The 15,449-nt window shown below is 53.8% G+C and overlaps 8 protein-coding genes across 15 annotated transcripts; 6 read left to right on the forward strand and 2 right to left on the reverse strand.

Moving 5' to 3' along the window:
• On the forward strand, positions 1–2,075 carry KVP17_004011 (uncharacterized protein; the record flags this gene model as incomplete). Of its 2 annotated transcripts, XM_068521839.1 has the most annotated exons (2): positions 1–112; positions 139–2,075. In XM_068521839.1, the coding sequence occupies 2 exons, from the start codon at positions 1–3 to the stop codon at positions 2,073–2,075; spliced, it is 2,049 nt and encodes a 682-aa protein (XP_068376865.1). The 2 variants fall into 2 exon arrangements, with proteins under 2 accessions (XP_068376865.1, XP_068376864.1); XM_068521838.1 differs by lacking the exon at positions 1–112 and having other exon boundaries at positions 573–2,075.
• A 15-nt stretch (positions 2,076–2,090) lies between these two features.
• Positions 2,091–2,540, forward strand: KVP17_004012 (uncharacterized protein; the record flags this gene model as incomplete). Its single annotated transcript, XM_068521840.1, has 1 exon — positions 2,091–2,540. The coding sequence occupies one exon, from the start codon at positions 2,091–2,093 to the stop codon at positions 2,538–2,540; it is 450 nt and encodes a 149-aa protein (XP_068376866.1).
• A 47-nt stretch (positions 2,541–2,587) lies between these two features.
• Positions 2,588–4,419, forward strand: KVP17_004015 (uncharacterized protein; the record flags this gene model as incomplete). Of its 2 annotated transcripts, XM_068521845.1 has the most annotated exons (2): positions 2,588–2,677; positions 2,704–4,419. In XM_068521845.1, the coding sequence occupies 2 exons, from the start codon at positions 2,588–2,590 to the stop codon at positions 4,417–4,419; spliced, it is 1,806 nt and encodes a 601-aa protein (XP_068376871.1). The 2 variants fall into 2 exon arrangements, with proteins under 2 accessions (XP_068376871.1, XP_068376870.1); XM_068521844.1 differs by lacking the exon at positions 2,588–2,677 and having other exon boundaries at positions 2,776–4,419.
• Positions 4,420–5,473: 1,054 nt separating this feature from the next.
• KVP17_004013 (uncharacterized protein) lies at positions 5,474–7,157 on the forward strand (the record flags this gene model as incomplete). Of its 2 annotated transcripts, none has more annotated exons than XM_068521841.1 (2): positions 5,474–6,064; positions 6,093–7,157. In XM_068521841.1, the coding sequence occupies 2 exons, from the start codon at positions 5,474–5,476 to the stop codon at positions 7,155–7,157; spliced, it is 1,656 nt and encodes a 551-aa protein (XP_068376867.1). The 2 variants fall into 2 exon arrangements, with proteins under 2 accessions (XP_068376867.1, XP_068376868.1); XM_068521842.1 differs by having other exon boundaries at positions 5,528–6,064.
• A 26-nt stretch (positions 7,158–7,183) lies between these two features.
• KVP17_004004 (uncharacterized protein) lies at positions 7,184–9,694 on the reverse strand (the record flags this gene model as incomplete). The annotated part of the gene is made up of 1 exon (XM_068521822.1): positions 7,184–9,694. One exon carries the CDS (start codon positions 9,692–9,694, stop codon positions 7,184–7,186), a length of 2,511 nt encoding a protein of 836 aa, XP_068376848.1.
• A 133-nt stretch (positions 9,695–9,827) lies between these two features.
• KVP17_005321 (uncharacterized protein) lies at positions 9,828–11,285 on the forward strand (the record flags this gene model as incomplete). Its single annotated transcript, XM_068515126.1, has 1 exon — positions 9,828–11,285. One exon carries the CDS (start codon positions 9,828–9,830, stop codon positions 11,283–11,285), a length of 1,458 nt encoding a protein of 485 aa, XP_068376874.1.
• A 29-nt stretch (positions 11,286–11,314) lies between these two features.
• KVP17_004016 (uncharacterized protein) lies at positions 11,315–11,975 on the reverse strand (the record flags this gene model as incomplete). Of its 2 annotated transcripts, XM_068521846.1 has the most annotated exons (3): positions 11,315–11,776; positions 11,805–11,925; positions 11,953–11,975. In XM_068521846.1, the coding sequence occupies 3 exons, from the start codon at positions 11,973–11,975 to the stop codon at positions 11,315–11,317; spliced, it is 606 nt and encodes a 201-aa protein (XP_068376872.1). The 2 variants fall into 2 exon arrangements, with proteins under 2 accessions (XP_068376872.1, XP_068376873.1); XM_068521847.1 differs by lacking the exons at positions 11,805–11,925; positions 11,953–11,975 and having other exon boundaries at positions 11,315–11,605.
• A 119-nt stretch (positions 11,976–12,094) lies between these two features.
• Positions 12,095–15,374, forward strand: KVP17_004008 (uncharacterized protein; the record flags this gene model as incomplete). Of its 4 annotated transcripts, XM_068521830.1 has the most annotated exons (3): positions 12,095–12,713; positions 12,742–14,596; positions 14,624–15,374. In XM_068521830.1, 3 exons carry the CDS (start codon positions 12,095–12,097, stop codon positions 15,372–15,374), a joined length of 3,225 nt encoding a protein of 1,074 aa, XP_068376856.1. The 4 variants fall into 4 exon arrangements, with proteins under 4 accessions (XP_068376856.1, XP_068376857.1, XP_068376855.1 ...); XM_068521831.1 differs by lacking the exons at positions 12,742–14,596; positions 14,624–15,374 and having other exon boundaries at positions 12,095–12,733; XM_068521829.1 differs by lacking the exons at positions 12,095–12,713; positions 14,624–15,374 and having other exon boundaries at positions 12,855–14,600.
• Between the last annotated feature and the right edge of the window lie 75 nt (positions 15,375–15,449).

The following is a 15,449-nucleotide window of genomic DNA, read 5'->3' on the forward strand; positions in this document are numbered from 1 at the left end:
ATGGATTATGAATTGCTCGCATTTGGCAAGCATAAGGGCAAGACGTTCCAATGGGTCGTGGATCAAGATGCCGCCTACTGCGAATGGGTCGCGAAACTTGATACGCCAACAGGTATGCACGGGGCCGCGCCTACACAGCGCCCAACTTGCGCCGCTTCCAGGAACACGTCCTGTCGAAGTTCGCTGGCACCATCCGGGTCTCAACTCCGAAAGTGCCGCCCTCCCCTGCGCGTGGCGACGGGATTACGGAGCTTGAAGTGGGTGTGGCTCTCGTTCTGTGCGACGACTCACACTTCCGCGTCCTCTGCTTTCAAGAGACACGACCGCTCAAGGCTCGCCAGTATTGTAGCTTCCTACCACGGCTGCTTTGGTCTGCCCTGGCACCCTTCAAACGGGGGGATGTCTTCCCAGCAGCGTCCTACCGCAGGGTGAAGGAAGTCATCACCAGCTCCTTCGAGGTGCCTGCAGTCGAGTTCATCCCTGATTTCGTATTGCGCGTGTTTAGGGAATTCCCATCGCAGTCACCCGCTGTCGCACTCCCAAAAGAGGTATCTGATATCCTACGAAATCGCATGGACGATGAGACAACAGCCCTTCTTCCTCGTATGCAGGACCTGGTCGGTAATCAGCTAATGGGATCGCTACGTCCCTTTCAGTTCATTGGCCTCAATTTCGTGATCCACAACAATGGTAGAGCTCTCATAGGCGACGAGATGGGCCTAGGCAAAACTCTGCAAGCCCTAGCCGCTGCTGCGTTCTATCAAGATGATTGGCCGATGCTGGTGGTGGCCCCTGCTTCTGTACGGTTCCAATGGCGAGACCAAGCCGCAAGATGGGTCCCACACCTGGTGAAAAGCCTCGACGCGGATATCATGGTGGTTCGCTCTGGCAAGGATGCCGTCTCAAAAAGAGCCAAGATAGTTATCATTTCCTACGAAATGCTATCAAGGAATGCCGCCTTCCAAAATTTCGGTTTCAACATGATCGTTGTGGATGAGAGCCACTATCTGAAGAGCGGTGACGCCAAGCGATCGCAGAACATTCTCCCAATGTTGCAACGTGCACGACGCGTCCTCCTCTTAAGCGGCACCCCAGCCATGAATAAGCCGTCTGAACTCTTCACCCAAGTCAACGCTATCATCCCTCAATTCGCATGTCACCGCGATTTCAACGACCGATTCTGCCACAAAAAACTGAATCAGTGGTCTCGACGTGTTGAACACACTGGCTCGAAGCACTCCGAAGAACTGCATGTCTACCTGACGAACACCGTGATGATCCGCCGTCTCAAGAGCGTCGTTCAAAAGGAACTTCCACCTAAGATGCGTAGCCGAATCCCTGTTGAACTCGCTGCCTCGGACATGCGAGAGCTCGCTCGTCGACTGGAGAATGTGGGTGACGCCTTTGGCAAGCGGAGTGATGGTGATGGCGTCATCACCCCACAGGTGTCAGAGCTGTTTGCTTTAACTGCCCAAGCGAAGCTGAAGGCAGCGGGTGACTACGTGAAGTACGTCCTCCTCTCGGGCTGCAAGTTCCTCGTATTCGCTCACCACCGCACAATGCTTGATCACCTCGAGAAGGTCGTTCTCAAAGAAAACGTTGACTACATCCGCATTGACGGATCAGTTTCACAGGACAAACGCGAAGCTCAAGTTCGACACTTTTCGGCTCGCGAGGATTGTCGCGTCGCCATTCTATCGATAACAGCGGCGGGAGTCGGCCTGAACCTCACTGCAGCAGGCACTGTGGTCTTTGCTGAGCTCTACTGGGTGCCAGGTCAGATGATGCAAGCGGAAGATAGAGCACATCGAATGGGGACGGATTTCCATTCCATAGACATCCACTACCTTATCGCCGTTGGAACGATTGATGAGCAGATCTGGAAGATGCTCAATCGCAAATGGCAGTCGATGACATCCACGCTAGACGGGCAGATGGAGGTCATACAGGCCACGGAGCACGAGACGCGTCAAATCACCTTGGAGTCCGTAAAGCAGCGCGCAATGCACTCTTCCGCCGCCATGGAGGATGTTCGCCGGCGAAAATTCAAAGGATCTCTCGACGTGAGCGTATGATATTATTAGTCATTTATGAGCGAGTGGAGCACCTCTGCGACCTCGCCTTCGGAACACATGATGCGTTTTGAGGAGCTGGTCTCCAGCGTCAATTCCGCAATCAGAGGCATCGATAACGCTTTGTATCAGTTTTATGTTGAGGCAGTCGGGCACGAACCCCGAAAAAGACCAACGGAACCGCTTCCTTGCTCATCCAAACGACAGTGCCTTGAGCACGAAAAGCCACCGAGGAACGACGCCTTCTGTACAGGCCCCGACATCCAATCTGTACACGTTCCGCTATCCCAGACAGCACGCTCTCCTCCTGCGGATCTCGACCTGAGTCTCGACGAGCTCGATGAACTGGACCTCGACGAGATGCCGGCCACGGAGCCGTTGCTAGTGCACGAGGTCACGCAACCGAACCCCTCATGGGACGAGCCCGATGACGCTGACCTCGCGGATATGGAGAACATGATATTTTGACTTACAGTTTTTGTTTATCAACATAAACAGCATTTCGCCTTTGCATTATGCGTACTCGCGTCCTAAACGTGGCTGAAAAACCCAGCGTAGCCAGAGCGATTGCGACTCACCTCTCCTCCGAAGCACCGCGTCGGCGAGTAAGTACCCGTCTCGCTCGACACAGGTTAAATCTGACAGCAAATTCAACCCTGTTGAGGAGTTCGAATTCTCGAATCAAACACTGGGGGATGTCACTATGCAGGTGACATCTGTCACTGGACACTTGATGGAGTTGGAGTTTGAGGCTACGCACCGGAACTGGGGAATCGATCCCGCAACCCTGTTCGACGCTCCTGTGCAAAAACACGTCCCTCCCGAGAAAGCACCCCTGAAGCAAAATCTCCAACGGCTCTCAGCATCCAGTGACTTTCTGATCCTTTGGCTCGACTGCGATCGGGAAGGAGAAAACATCGCCAGTGAAGTGCGGCAGCTGTGCGTTGAGGCCAACCCGGGGTTGAAAGTGCTACGGGCTGTATTCTCAGCTCTCACTCCAGCAGACGTACACAGAGCCTGCGAGACATTGGGCTTCCTAAACGAGAATATGTGTATCGCCGTCGACGCGAGGCAGGAATTCGACTTAAGAGTAGGCGCCGCCTTCACTCGCCACCTTACAACCAAACTACTAAGAAAGTTCCATATCGAGTCAAAGGTCCTAAGTTATGGCCCGTGTCAATTCCCCACCCTTGGCCTTATAGCTCGGCGCCACATGCAACGCGCGGCATTCACGTCTGAGGACTTTTGGAGTCTCGAACTCACGGTGGCCTGCCCCACCCCTTGCACGTTGAAGTGGCACCGGGGTAAATTTTTCCGACGACTACCCGTGCTCAGCGTCTTGGATGCCATTCAACAAGAATCTCGCGCCTACATAGTCACTGTTCATGGACGGCATACATTCCGTAGACGCCCTCTGCCCTTAACCACAGTGGACTTGACCAAGCTGGCCGCGCGCAGGCTAAGGATGGCCTCTGACGCCTGTATGAGGCTCGCGGAAGGCCTGTACAACCGGGGAATAATATCATACCCCCGAACTGAAACCGACTCATACCCCGAAACTATCGACCTCACCCCTCTCGTTGAGGCGCATGTCCACCACGGATCCTTCGGTTCTTTTGTCCAGCGGATGTTGCGACCAGATGGTCCGTTTTGCGGCCCCCGCAAAGGAGGAAAAAGCGACGGTGCACATCCGCCTATCCACCCGGTGAAATCCCTTGAGCAGACGGCCTTCGAGAATACAGATGAGTGGCGCCTCTACGAGTTGGTCACTCGACATTTTCTGGCTTCGTGTTCCGACGATGCCAAGGGGGCTCAAGTATCTGTCGCATTGAACGTAGCAGGGGAGCAATTTGACACCTCCGGGTTGACTGTCACTGAACGGAATTACCTGGACGTGTACATTTTTGATCAGTGGACAGATAAATCCATTCCTACCTTCCAAGAAGGGGCAACGGTGCCAATAACAGGTATCGAGGTTACGAATGGCCAAACTCAACCTCCTTTATTGTTGGCCGAGGATGAGCTCATTGGCCTGATGGACCGCTACGGCATTGGAACCGACGCCACGATGCATGAGCACATTAAAACAGTTCAAGAAAGGCACTACGCTAACAAGAAGGTCGCCGACAGCGAAAACTGTCGTCGCCTCGAACCTACAGATCTCGGCCTCGCACTCGTCGAGGGCCATATGGAGGTTGCTCGCCAGAGTGACGCCCTCGACTTGGCTAAGCCCTTCCTACGGTCCGAGATGGAGGCCGACCTCACACAGATTGCCTCCGGCGCAAAGTCGAAGGAGGAGGTGCTCTCTTTTCACCTAGGCCGGATGCGCCGTGTCTTTGACTTGTGAGCCAGAAACAGGGCCCACACAGAGTCGTCAACTCCGCACAAATCCTCGAGACGGCACTGCGTGAACGTCTGGCTCCGAGAGGCCACGACATCCAGTCTACCGGTCGACTTGTCACTAGGAACCTGAGCACCTGTCGCTGCGGCCATCCCGCCAATCTTATGTCTTCACACGCAAGCAGAGATCGGTATCTGGTGTGCAGTGCGTGCGCAGCGACTCCCTTAAGACTTCCGTTCACCGGACAGCTTGCCGCTGCTCGTTTCCGCTGCCCTCTTTGCCAATGGGAAACCATCAAGACTACCAATCAGCAGGGAGGTGCACACCATATCTGCCCCTTCTGCTTCACTAACGCACCGCCCGCCACTGGTTGTCCCGACCTGCAGGAGGTGAGATGCTTCCAGTGTCGCAACAGGAGCTGCCCTATGGCTGGAGGCAGGTAGCAATAAGCAAGATGTGTTAGGCTTCTTCAATTACTTTTCATTCGAAGTGCGGCGCTATAAACCGCACAACGTACACTTACATGGCGGCGTTTTATTTGGCCTTTGAAGATTGCTAAAAATGACTGTAAAGAACACATTCATTATTTGTCCATACGCGCCATCGCATTTGAGACAAAACGGCTGTACAGGATCACGTCTGCCGTGAGTAGATACGATGCCGGCACTCGTAGCTATTCACCTCGACCACATGAGGTGTCCAAAGATGTGAGATCATCTTAGTCAATCATCCAGTTACTTGCGACATCTGGAGGAATGGACCAGCGAAGTGGGAGTCATGTGTCGCGTTTTCGCTGTCACTCGCCGTCACGAAAGCATCGTCATCGTTGCAGGGCCAGGGACTGCCGTTGCAGACTTCAGAAAGCGTCTACGGACTAGATACGTTGATGAGGATTCCAGAGGAAAGAAATGCAAAGAACGTATGTCAACAATCGCCTACGAATGCCACACAGGGGGGGGAAACGCTGAGTCAAGCTTTGCCGTGGCAACTGTTTCACAAGGTGAAGTGCTAGCGACAGTTCGACGTGAAATGTCAGCGGCTACAGACCTTGATACGTGCGATGACCTGTGCCGAGCCCTCGCAGAACGAATTGATATTTGCCGGTCTTAAATACATGAGGATCTTGGTGCTTCTGGTGTCGGTATTGGTTCGAGCCAAAGACGGCAAGGAAGCAACGGAAACAAAGGTCAACGCGCTGGACAAGGTTTTGGATAAACTGGAGGCCGACGTAAACGCAATGAGCCTAAGTGCGGATAAGAAGCTGAAGAGGTTAAAAGAGCAGAGAAAACCGGACGAGAGATTACGGGGGGCCGATCAGGAGGGCAAGAAGCCAACCGAGTCGGATAAACTAGCAAAGCAGCTGGAAGAGGGCGCAGAACAGGAATCCGCTCAAAAAGCCGCCGACTTGATGGAGCGTACTGTCCAACAGGAGCAGGCGAGGGAACGAGAGGCCGCTCAACAGGATAAAAAGGAGGCGGAGGTCAGGAATTCCGCCGCGAAGCAGTACGAAACTCTAAAGACTCAAGCCGAGTCCAAAGCTTTTGCCGAAGAGACCAAGAAGCTCCTTTCTCCTGAGAATCTCAAATCATTGGCAGGCGACTTCGCTAACGAGCAGAAGGCATTAGATCGTGACCGGGCCAAGAGAGAGAAAGTGAGTGAGCGAAGACCGCACAACACAGTCCGCCGAGACGGCTTTGTCGTCGAAGGTAGAGAAGGCTGAAAATCTAGGAGAGGACCAACAGGAGCAAGTGCTCTCAGACTCTAGTGCCGCTCTGAAACAACTAGACGTCATCTCCGACATCAGCAAGAAGAAGCGCGAGAGCAAGATCCAGAAGCAGCTAAAGACTATGACTGACGAGCTAGACAAGGCACTGCAAAGTGACGCTAACCCCGCCTTGAAGAAGACCAAGGACAGTCCCTGCTCGGCCCGGATGCGACAAGTGGAGGATATTCCGCTGGTCAGCCTGCTCAGCGAACTCTTGGGAGACGACGGAACTGTAATTTTTGAGGAACCTGAACAGAGGGGTGAGGCGCAGGACTCCATGGTACTTGTAGGCCCTGAAGAGACGGATACTTGGATGTTTGACGATTCCCTGCCAGTGCAGTTCCTTCAGGGCGAGATCGAGCTTGGCGGGGGGGATGATGATGACTCCTTACGTTTCCTTCAAGGCAACGAAAAGCACCACAACAACAAGAACAACAACAAGAACCACGATGACAACGAAAAGCATAAGGGGAAACCCACCCATAAAAAGAAAAACGGGGAAAAGAACAACGAGAATGATAATCACAACGGCAAGAAAAACCACAAAAGCCACAAGAATAAAGGGCACAGAGTGCCAAATCCAGCCGCTAACGCAAAACACGACTACTCCAAGAAAAAGATCAGTGCACACGACGCAGAGGTAACTGCCTACAGCTCCAAAGCCAAGACAGTGGGCGAGTCTACTGTTGTACCTGAAATACAAACGAGGCCTGAAATAGACGGAGAAGACAACCTCCAAAAAGACAACCAACCAATCCACCAGCCCGACCAAGAATCATGTCCCGATTCCACCCCAAGACCTAGCTTGGTGGAAGGATCCGAAATGGAAAGCAGTGCCAAGCATCACCACTCTGAGCATCATCACCACTCTGAGCATAAGAGTGGCTCTCTGAGCCTGTGGCAGTGGCTGTACTTCATCGTGGCGTTCCCGGTCGGCTGCGCGATTGTTCTACTTGCTTTGATCATCTGTGCACGGTAGTGAGTGCTGAGTTGGTTATACAACTATCACCTCTGCTGCTTGTACCAGCCCAATGTAGACGAGGCGCTGGGAGGGGAGTGGGCACCTTTGATCTTCCTTCTGGCGAGTGCCTGGATGCGACTCATGGGTGTATGCCGGACGGAATACCCCTGCTTGAGCTTGCTCATTGCCCACATCGACTCTAGCACCGAGATGAGAGGGCCCCAAGAAGCCATCATTTGCCTTTGCTTGGCTGCAACAGCCTTCATCGCGTCGGGCTTCATGAAGACCATGCTCTTGCCAATAGCGATACCCTCAGTTATACTCGCTCGTTCCAACAGCTTTTGAGCTGCGACCTTAGGGTCAAGGCTGGGGTTTTCCGCAATGCCCAGGTCTACGAACTTGAATTGGAATAGAAACTCCGTGAATGGCCTTCGGTAAGAATAACCAAGGTTCTTCAACTGCAAAGCCTCGAGGATTGACAGTGCATGGAGTTGTATAAGAATCTTCGCCTGATTGAAAACTAGGGGTAGTTTTTCTTCGTTGGGCTTCACACAACGAATGAAGTGGGGCTCGGTCGAGTTGATCAACTCCATCAACGCCGATAGCTGGTTAAGGAACTGCGATCCAATGAGTTGCCCCTTCGCTGATTTTCCCTTGATAACCTCCACGCCCTCGAACAAACCATGAGAAACCGGATTGGTCGACGCTTGCACGACCTCGATCAGCTCACCTCTCAAGACATCTTTGTTCTTAAACAGGAAGTTCTCGACGTTGTACTGGATTTCGCCGACGGTATGGTCGATGATGAAGTTGACGTTGCCGGCCACCTTGGACCTGACTAGCTTCTCTGTGGTTCCTTCCAGCATTTTGTACGCAGCCGAAAGGAACTTCTCATCGTTGCCTCCCGGAGCTAAACACTGGTCCTCAAGGCAGGTCATGAGACTGTTCTTGGGACCTGTAAGAACATTGATGATCTCGGCGTTCGACGTGAAGACCAGGTCAGCAGCACTGATGCCCTCATCCTTGTACAGCTTCTGCTCCTTTTCGAAAACAACATCCGTAAAGTTCTTCTGTAGCATTTCGTTTGTTACGTTGATGAAGAGCTGCTCAAGCGAGTTGTTCTTGAACACCTCAAAGCCGAAAATATCCAGCATGCCCATGAACATTTCGAAACCACCTGGAGGCTCAATGGTGTGGTTCAGCTTAATGACGAACCAATCGAATAGCTTGTCAAACAGGGCCTTCGCCAAGGAGTGCATAAGCATTTCCGTGTCAGTCTTTGTCCAACGACCTCGGATCTCAGCACCGCCTGCCATGGATATCTTAATACAGATTCCTTCCTCAGCCATTTGAGGATCAAGAAAGGCCAACTCGCAAGCATCCTTAAAGGTGGCCTTCTGGTCATCAGGAATGATACCTGCATTGGGCACGCCATCGAGGGACGCCTCTCCAATACCGACGTTGCCGAACAACAAGACTGCCGATAGGATGGAGTATATCGAGTTCTGCTCTTCAACGGGCATTCCCATCTTTTCGTAAGCCTTCCAGCAGTCAGTCCATTCCTCCTCGTCGTCCATTCCAGGGGTATCAAGACAGGCTGGGTTGATGAAGTTGTAACCATTGATGTCGCGAAGCCTCCACGTCGTCCTCTGCTCAGGAGTTGCGGCCTTGAGCAGCTGGTAAAAAATATGATATGACCTCTCGGTGTCCTCCTGAAATAGAATGCGTGACTTCTCCAGTAAGAAGTTTCGAACACTCCCGTACTCCATTCCCCCTGCGGCCTGGACCTGCAGCTGCATGAATCGGCCAAAACGTGAGGAGTTGTTGTTCCTAATTGTTTTGGCATTGCCAAAGGCCTCAAGGACAGGATTGGCACCCATAATGGCATCCTGAATAGTAGTGTCGGTCTTTCCGCTTTTAGCCGCCGCGAAATAGCGCATGGCCATCTTCACAGCCTCCGTCTTGCCCGCTCCAGACTCGCCAGACACAATGAGAGTCTGGGATTTGCGGACACTGTGCATAGTGTCAAGCGCGGTACGGGAGAGACCGAAAGTATGGGGTCCAAGCTTGCTGTGGTCGGGCGCATCTCGATGCATAAGAATGTAGTCGTCACCTCCTGTGCCAACGTTCTTGAACGGGTTGATGCAGATAAGTAGAGGGTCCGCTGTGACATAGATCTCCTTCTCAACGTAACGGCACTTCATGAAATCCAGTACGCAAGGCACGTTGGTATGTGGTATCATACCGATGTCGTTCAAAAGCAGGGGGTTGATGTTACTGTTGGCATTCCATGCCTTCTCCTGGGGAACGTCGAACACCTCTTCGGTGGGGTCCTCAGGCTCCACCTGCTTGCATTTCAGCACCTCGTTCGTGGATCCAGGCTGCACCGCGCACTTCGCAAACAGGAGGTCCCTATCGGCCTTGCAGGCTGGCGCCATCGTCGACCAGATGTTAAACCCCTTATAGACACTGCCCTGATCATCAATGGCTTGCACCAAAGACACCTTCTTGAAGAGCTGCTTCCCCCCTGACTTCGCTTTGGCTTTAGGCGGCATTAACAAAGATGACGAATTCTACATTTCGTGGGCCCATTATAGATGTATTGAGGAACCAATCGTGACTCAGGCTTACGTAAGACCCACTGCTGTCAGCGAGGCCACCATAAACGTCTCTATTTTTTCTGAGGGAATGTTACACGTTGGAGTCCTCGGTCATGTCGACAGCGGCAAAACCTCCCTTGTGCGAGCCCTTCACGAGACGCTCGCAGGCGTGCTATCGACGGCAGCGTTGGACAAGCACCCCCAAAGCAAGCAGCGAGGTATCACGTTGGACCTGGGCTTCAGCTCTGTTGTTGTCGACGCGAAACGTCTCGTATTCGTAGATTGTCCTGGCCACGCGTCGCTAGTAAAGACCGTAATCGGCTCGGCAGCCATCATCGACTGTGTGCTGCTGGTCATCGACGCCGCCAAGGGGGTACAAGTACAAACCGTAGAGTGTCTGGCACTTGCTGAATGCACGGTGGATCACCTCGTCGTGGTACTGAACAAGGTGGACCTGGTGACTCCCAGCAAGCTTCTGTCTCTTGAGAAGAACCTCCGCAGCCGTGTCTTCAGCAAGACCAAATTTGGCAGCGATGTGCCTGTCCTAACGACAAGCGCCACCGACCGCCAGGGCATCACGGACCTCAGCGCTACTCTCGGAGCCCTGGTGCCTCGGAGCCGGCCGCGGAACCTACCGTTCGTCTTTTCTTTCGACCACATGTTCACTATCAGTGGTCAAGGCTGCGTTTTCGCAGGCACTTGCCTTCAGGGTAGCGTGCGAGTTGGTGACACGGTGGAAGTGGTAACACTCAATGACGGCGATCGCTGTCGACGTGTAAAGTCCATTCAAGTGTTCAAGGAGAACGTCAAGGAGATTACCTCTGGTGACCGTGCCGCTATATGCGTGCCCAAGATAGCTAAACTGGAACGTGGTCTGATTGTACTCCCCTCATCTAGCACGGCCTTCAATGTAGCGCTGGTTCAGCTGCAGCGAGTGCGATTTTTTAAGGGAGCCATACGTCACAAGTCATCATTCCACGTATCTATCGGTCACTCGCATTGTCAAGCACGAATTCTGCTGCTCAACCCCGACCATCATTATAGGGAGCCCATTCTACGGTGGCTTGAAGAGACCACCTGCATTTTTGGAGAACAATTGGAAGACAATTCAGTCGCTGTTCTTTGTCTCAACAGTCGCATTCGAGCTCCTGGTGGCTCTGTCCTTTTGGGAAGCCGTATGGACCTTGACACCTCGGATGCCCAATGTCGAATAGCTTTCCACGGTAAGATACTCTCTTTGCTGGACGCCCCATCGCATCCCGCCTCGAGTCTGATACGGATGCGGAAGACTGTACAGAGAGAACTCGTCGTTGACCGAGTCAAAGAACAGACAACCACCGTTTGCAAGGGAGCCTTCATGTCGCAAGCCCACGCCCTATATTACCTGCACCGGCCGGCAATCAACACAGTGCGCGGCCTTCACGGCCACGTGTCCGACTCGTTCGGTACGACAGGGAAGGTGCTGGTGGTTTTCGAGGACGAAGGCAGCGAAAAAGGAGACCGAGTTGTGGTGGACCACATCACCACTGCGCCGCTAAAAATGTAACAACGTCACCCAAAGAAGCGAATATAACCTCACGAGCAGCACGAATAAGAAGCAGACTCGTCTCTGTCGTCCAACCCAATGGCTGCCGCCGGCATCGCTGATGACTCGTCGGTACGCTCTATAATTCGGCGCGCCAGCCTCACAAAGGCCTCCTCCACGTTCTCTGCCGTCTTGGCAGACGTGAGGACGTAGGGAACCGCATGAGCAGCAGCTTTGGCCTTCACCTCCTCTTCAGTGACGTTTCTGTTCTCATCGTCGGTCTTGTTCCCGACTAGCATCAACGTGACGTACTCTGAGGTGTACTTTTGGATTTCTGCCATCCATCCGTCGACAGACTCCACCGATTTAGGGTTAGTCACATCGCAGACCACAATCACGCCATTCGCGCCGCGATAATACGCTGAAGTAATCGTTCGGAAGCGTTCTTGCCCTGCTGTATCCCAAATCTGCAGCTTGACGATCTTGTCGTCGATCTGGATGGTTCGAAATCTCTGAGTGGCCGGTATCGCTCTCACTCACAAAGTCCACGCCGATGGTGGTGATGTACGAGTCAGTGAACTCGTCGTCAGAAAACCTCAACAGAAGGCAGCTCTTCCCAACGCTGGTGTCACCGACCAGAACGATCTTGAATCGATGATCGCTGATGAGAAACGGTTGGCCGTCTCACTGGTCATGTGGTTGGGCAGCCATGCAATTTACCAATTAGGAATCACGGAGCGGCATGCGAAGATCATCGCCATCACAACCGCTCTGGTTCGTGCATTAGGGTTGCTGTGTGCAGAACATGTCATGCTAGTGTATCCATACCAATGTTTCCCCTGTTTCCTTACCGACTCTACGACCACACCGCCCAGGGGCACCTCCACCTGCTGTCACGACACCAGGAACGCCTTCTAACTGCTCCCGCACTTCCGCGGGGTTTCTCCACCGTGTTGTCCTCTTTTGACCAGTCACTAGCAGCCGTGTTGGGCACAGGAAAAAGACAGGTGGAGTATTCTATCCAATGGAATATCCTCGATTCGAAGACAGCCGTGGAGGAAGAGGTGCTTCGGTCGCTGGCGCCTTCCATCTTAGTTGTCGAGAATCCGCTGGAACGCTACCTGTCTAATGCTGACGCGGGCTTTGAGCTGCCGTGGATAATTCTTCGGCAACCTTTTCGGGACCCCTTTCCCCAGTTCCTAAAGTGTTTCGCGCTTAACACCTCCAGTCGTTCACTCGCCCGTCCACTCGCAGGGTGTGACACCATGACAGGCTACCCATTGTTGACCCCTTCGTCAATCTCAATCTTTCGATTCCAGTACAGCGGTATCGACATCCCAGCGGATGTGCTGCCCCCTTTCATTAACTCAACCATTACAGAAGACACCTTCGATTTCGCCATCAACCCTACCACCAGAGAGTTGTCCGACGTTCGAGTGGCGATGCCCAGTGAGACAGTTGGGAGTTAAGCACACAGACGTAGGCATTCAGCGGGCGGTTGCTGAGTTGTTGGGTCCGACAAACTTTCCCTTGGTCCACTTCAGCTATCTAGACCAAGCTTACCCACTCGAGGTACGAGATATTGCGCTGATGCCCTCCCTTTCCGAGACAGCGGAGGAACCTACTCTCACTCCTCGACCTCTGCGGGCCGAGGAGACCCTGTCCGCCTCGAAGGGCACTATCTGGCGAGTGATGAACGCTCCCAAGGCCATCGTCTGGGAACTGGAAACAACAGACATAGACCGAAAACTTGCATCGACGTACAAGGATCCAATCAGCCTTCTCCAACTTGGCGGTGGGACATGCTGTAGCCCTCGCACCCTCCATCTGCCGCAAGACCCCAGTTTAATTTCCTTGTGGGTCACGGAGAATACCGCACCACCGGACTTCTTAGGGTACTGCTACAGTCCACCTACTGCCGACGTCTTGCTTTTTCAGAGGGTTTTCCTCGAGCACCTCGCGCCCGTTGGAGATCGCGACCGAGAACCTCAGCACATCAACCCACCAAAACGGCAGAGGAGGGGTCCCACCCCAACCCCACATGAGGAGTCGGATATCCAAGAGCGGGTCACAGAAGCACAGCCTGTCTCGAAGTCTGCGTACCCGCCTGTGGATGTCGAGGCTTCGCGATCATCGAAGGCCGCCCAGCTTATAAAATTCCTGGAAGAACTGGAGGGACCGGCTCCGACAGTTGAGCTCCCACCTATGGACACGTTAGAAACAGCAGACCTCCCAGAGGTGATGGTGTGGCCCAAGGCTGCATGGGAGCTGCAGTTAGAGAATTCGATACGGAGGATGCAGGAGCTGCCTCTGGGGGGCGTGTTGATGTCTCTCTGTAACTCCAGCCCTCTGGAGTGCCTAGCCGCACTGAAAGTCGCTGTCGAACACAGCCAGGACGCAACTCTACGCGAAATAGCGACCGATATCCAATCGTGGAGCGTAACTGTGTTGGACGGTGGACGCTGCGTGCTGACCCCTCCGGCTGTCAACCTTCCAGAGCGCTTCTCCCCTGAGAACGCGCTCCTTGAGAACGTCGAAGCGGCCTTCATGGGCCTGATGACTCAGGTCTGGGGCGCAGAGCTCAGCCTCCTGGTGCTGACTTCCGCCTTAGCACAGCAACTCAAGGGGTCCGCAGCGGTGCTCTCCCCGTCGGAAAATTACTCTAGACTCTTCAGATGTGCTTGGAGCTGGTGGAATGAGCTGAACCGTGCCATGTCCAACCGGCACTTCATCTCGTATGCGTCGGTATTCCAGGCCGACCTCGCCCCTCTCAGTCCACTTCGCATCTCTCCGGACGCAAACCCACCGAAGACGTACCTGGCAGACGTTCCCGACGACTGCTGGCTGGTCGCTCCGAGTGGGCTGCAGTTCGACTTGAAGGACCGTAAGCTGTTCATGTGTGCTCGATGGCGGGTCAATACCTGGGTCGGCACTCAGTCGGCGGCTCCCTGTCTGCCAGTCATTGCCTCACCCCTAAGCGGCTTAGTGGACATTGCGGATGACCTCGTAGAGGGACTCATCGGGGATGTAGCGTTGATTGGACCTTCGTGTGTAATGCTGTTGGCGTCAAAAGAAGACTTTAGAGAAGACTTTCTCGCCTGCTCTCGAACGTTCAAACTAGTTTTCCCTGTCAACCTCGGTCCTCTGGAGTGCTCCGAGTCACTATCCTGGCTTCTGGCAGAGGACACTGCATCGCTTCGAGACCTTATATCTCAGCTACAACAAACCTACCTACACTCAGAGATCCATGCGTCCCTTGCCCAACCTGACGATCGAAACAGCTTCATGCGGCGCGTAGCGCAGCTATCTGGGCGGGACCTCCCCACAGATCTGTGAGTTAACACACTACGTACAAACAGCTTTTCAGCCGCCTTAGGCTCCGGCCTCTCTCTAGAGAAAGCCGCAGACTTATTGGACATGGATCCCGGTGTCTGGGAGGCGGTCACCTCTGCAGTCGGCGCGGCGGATCTTGCACTAGCAGAGACTGACCCCACCCATTGGGAGACCTCTACGGTCAGTGAGCCTGTCTGGGGTGGCGGGGGGGTAGTTCCTGCGAGCCCTGTCGACACCTTGGCTAGGAGGCCCCAAAAGTCACCGTTCTCACTAGGCACACAATCAGACTCCACAACGAACTTTTTCGTGATGAAAGAAGAGGACTCTGGCTGTGCTGCCTGGTCTGAAACACTGGACGTAGAGTGGGGACAGACGGCTGAGGTGGAGAGGGCTCCAGACGCCTCTTGGCCTGTCGAGTCAGAGACTCAACATGCAGAAGGTGGAGAGGACACCTTCACCACGTGGAGCGGCCTGTGGCAGGAGAAAGAAGCCAAGGTTGTGCCCTCCAACATTCAGACGTCTCTCTTCGACAGAAGACGAGTGGCAGTGCCCCAGAATACTGAGAGAGGCTGGAAGCCGCCCGAACTTCCAGTTATCTGGAACGAGCAACCAACGGATCCACCAAAAGGAAGCGTGCCGCCTTTCACACACCCTGGCTACGGTCCCCTCCCTGAGCTATGTCGCGGCTCCGACGAAGGTAAACATGGTTTCTGTCGCAGGCCATCCGCACTTCACAGGCTTAAGCGGGCATACAAAAATCTACACAAGAGTAGGTAATCAAAGCTCGGGCATGGGTCGCTGCGTCAACAGCAAATTGAAGCGCTTCTTGGTTGCGACTCGCTGTGCAGAGAA

The sequence above is a fragment of a genome (assembly GCF_019968985.1).
Source record: "MAG: Porospora cf. gigantea B chromosome Unknown PgB_NODE_220_length_28077_cov_127.213, whole genome shotgun sequence".
In the NCBI taxonomy this organism is placed as follows: domain Eukaryota; phylum Apicomplexa; class Conoidasida; order Eugregarinorida; family Porosporidae; genus Porospora; species Porospora cf. gigantea B.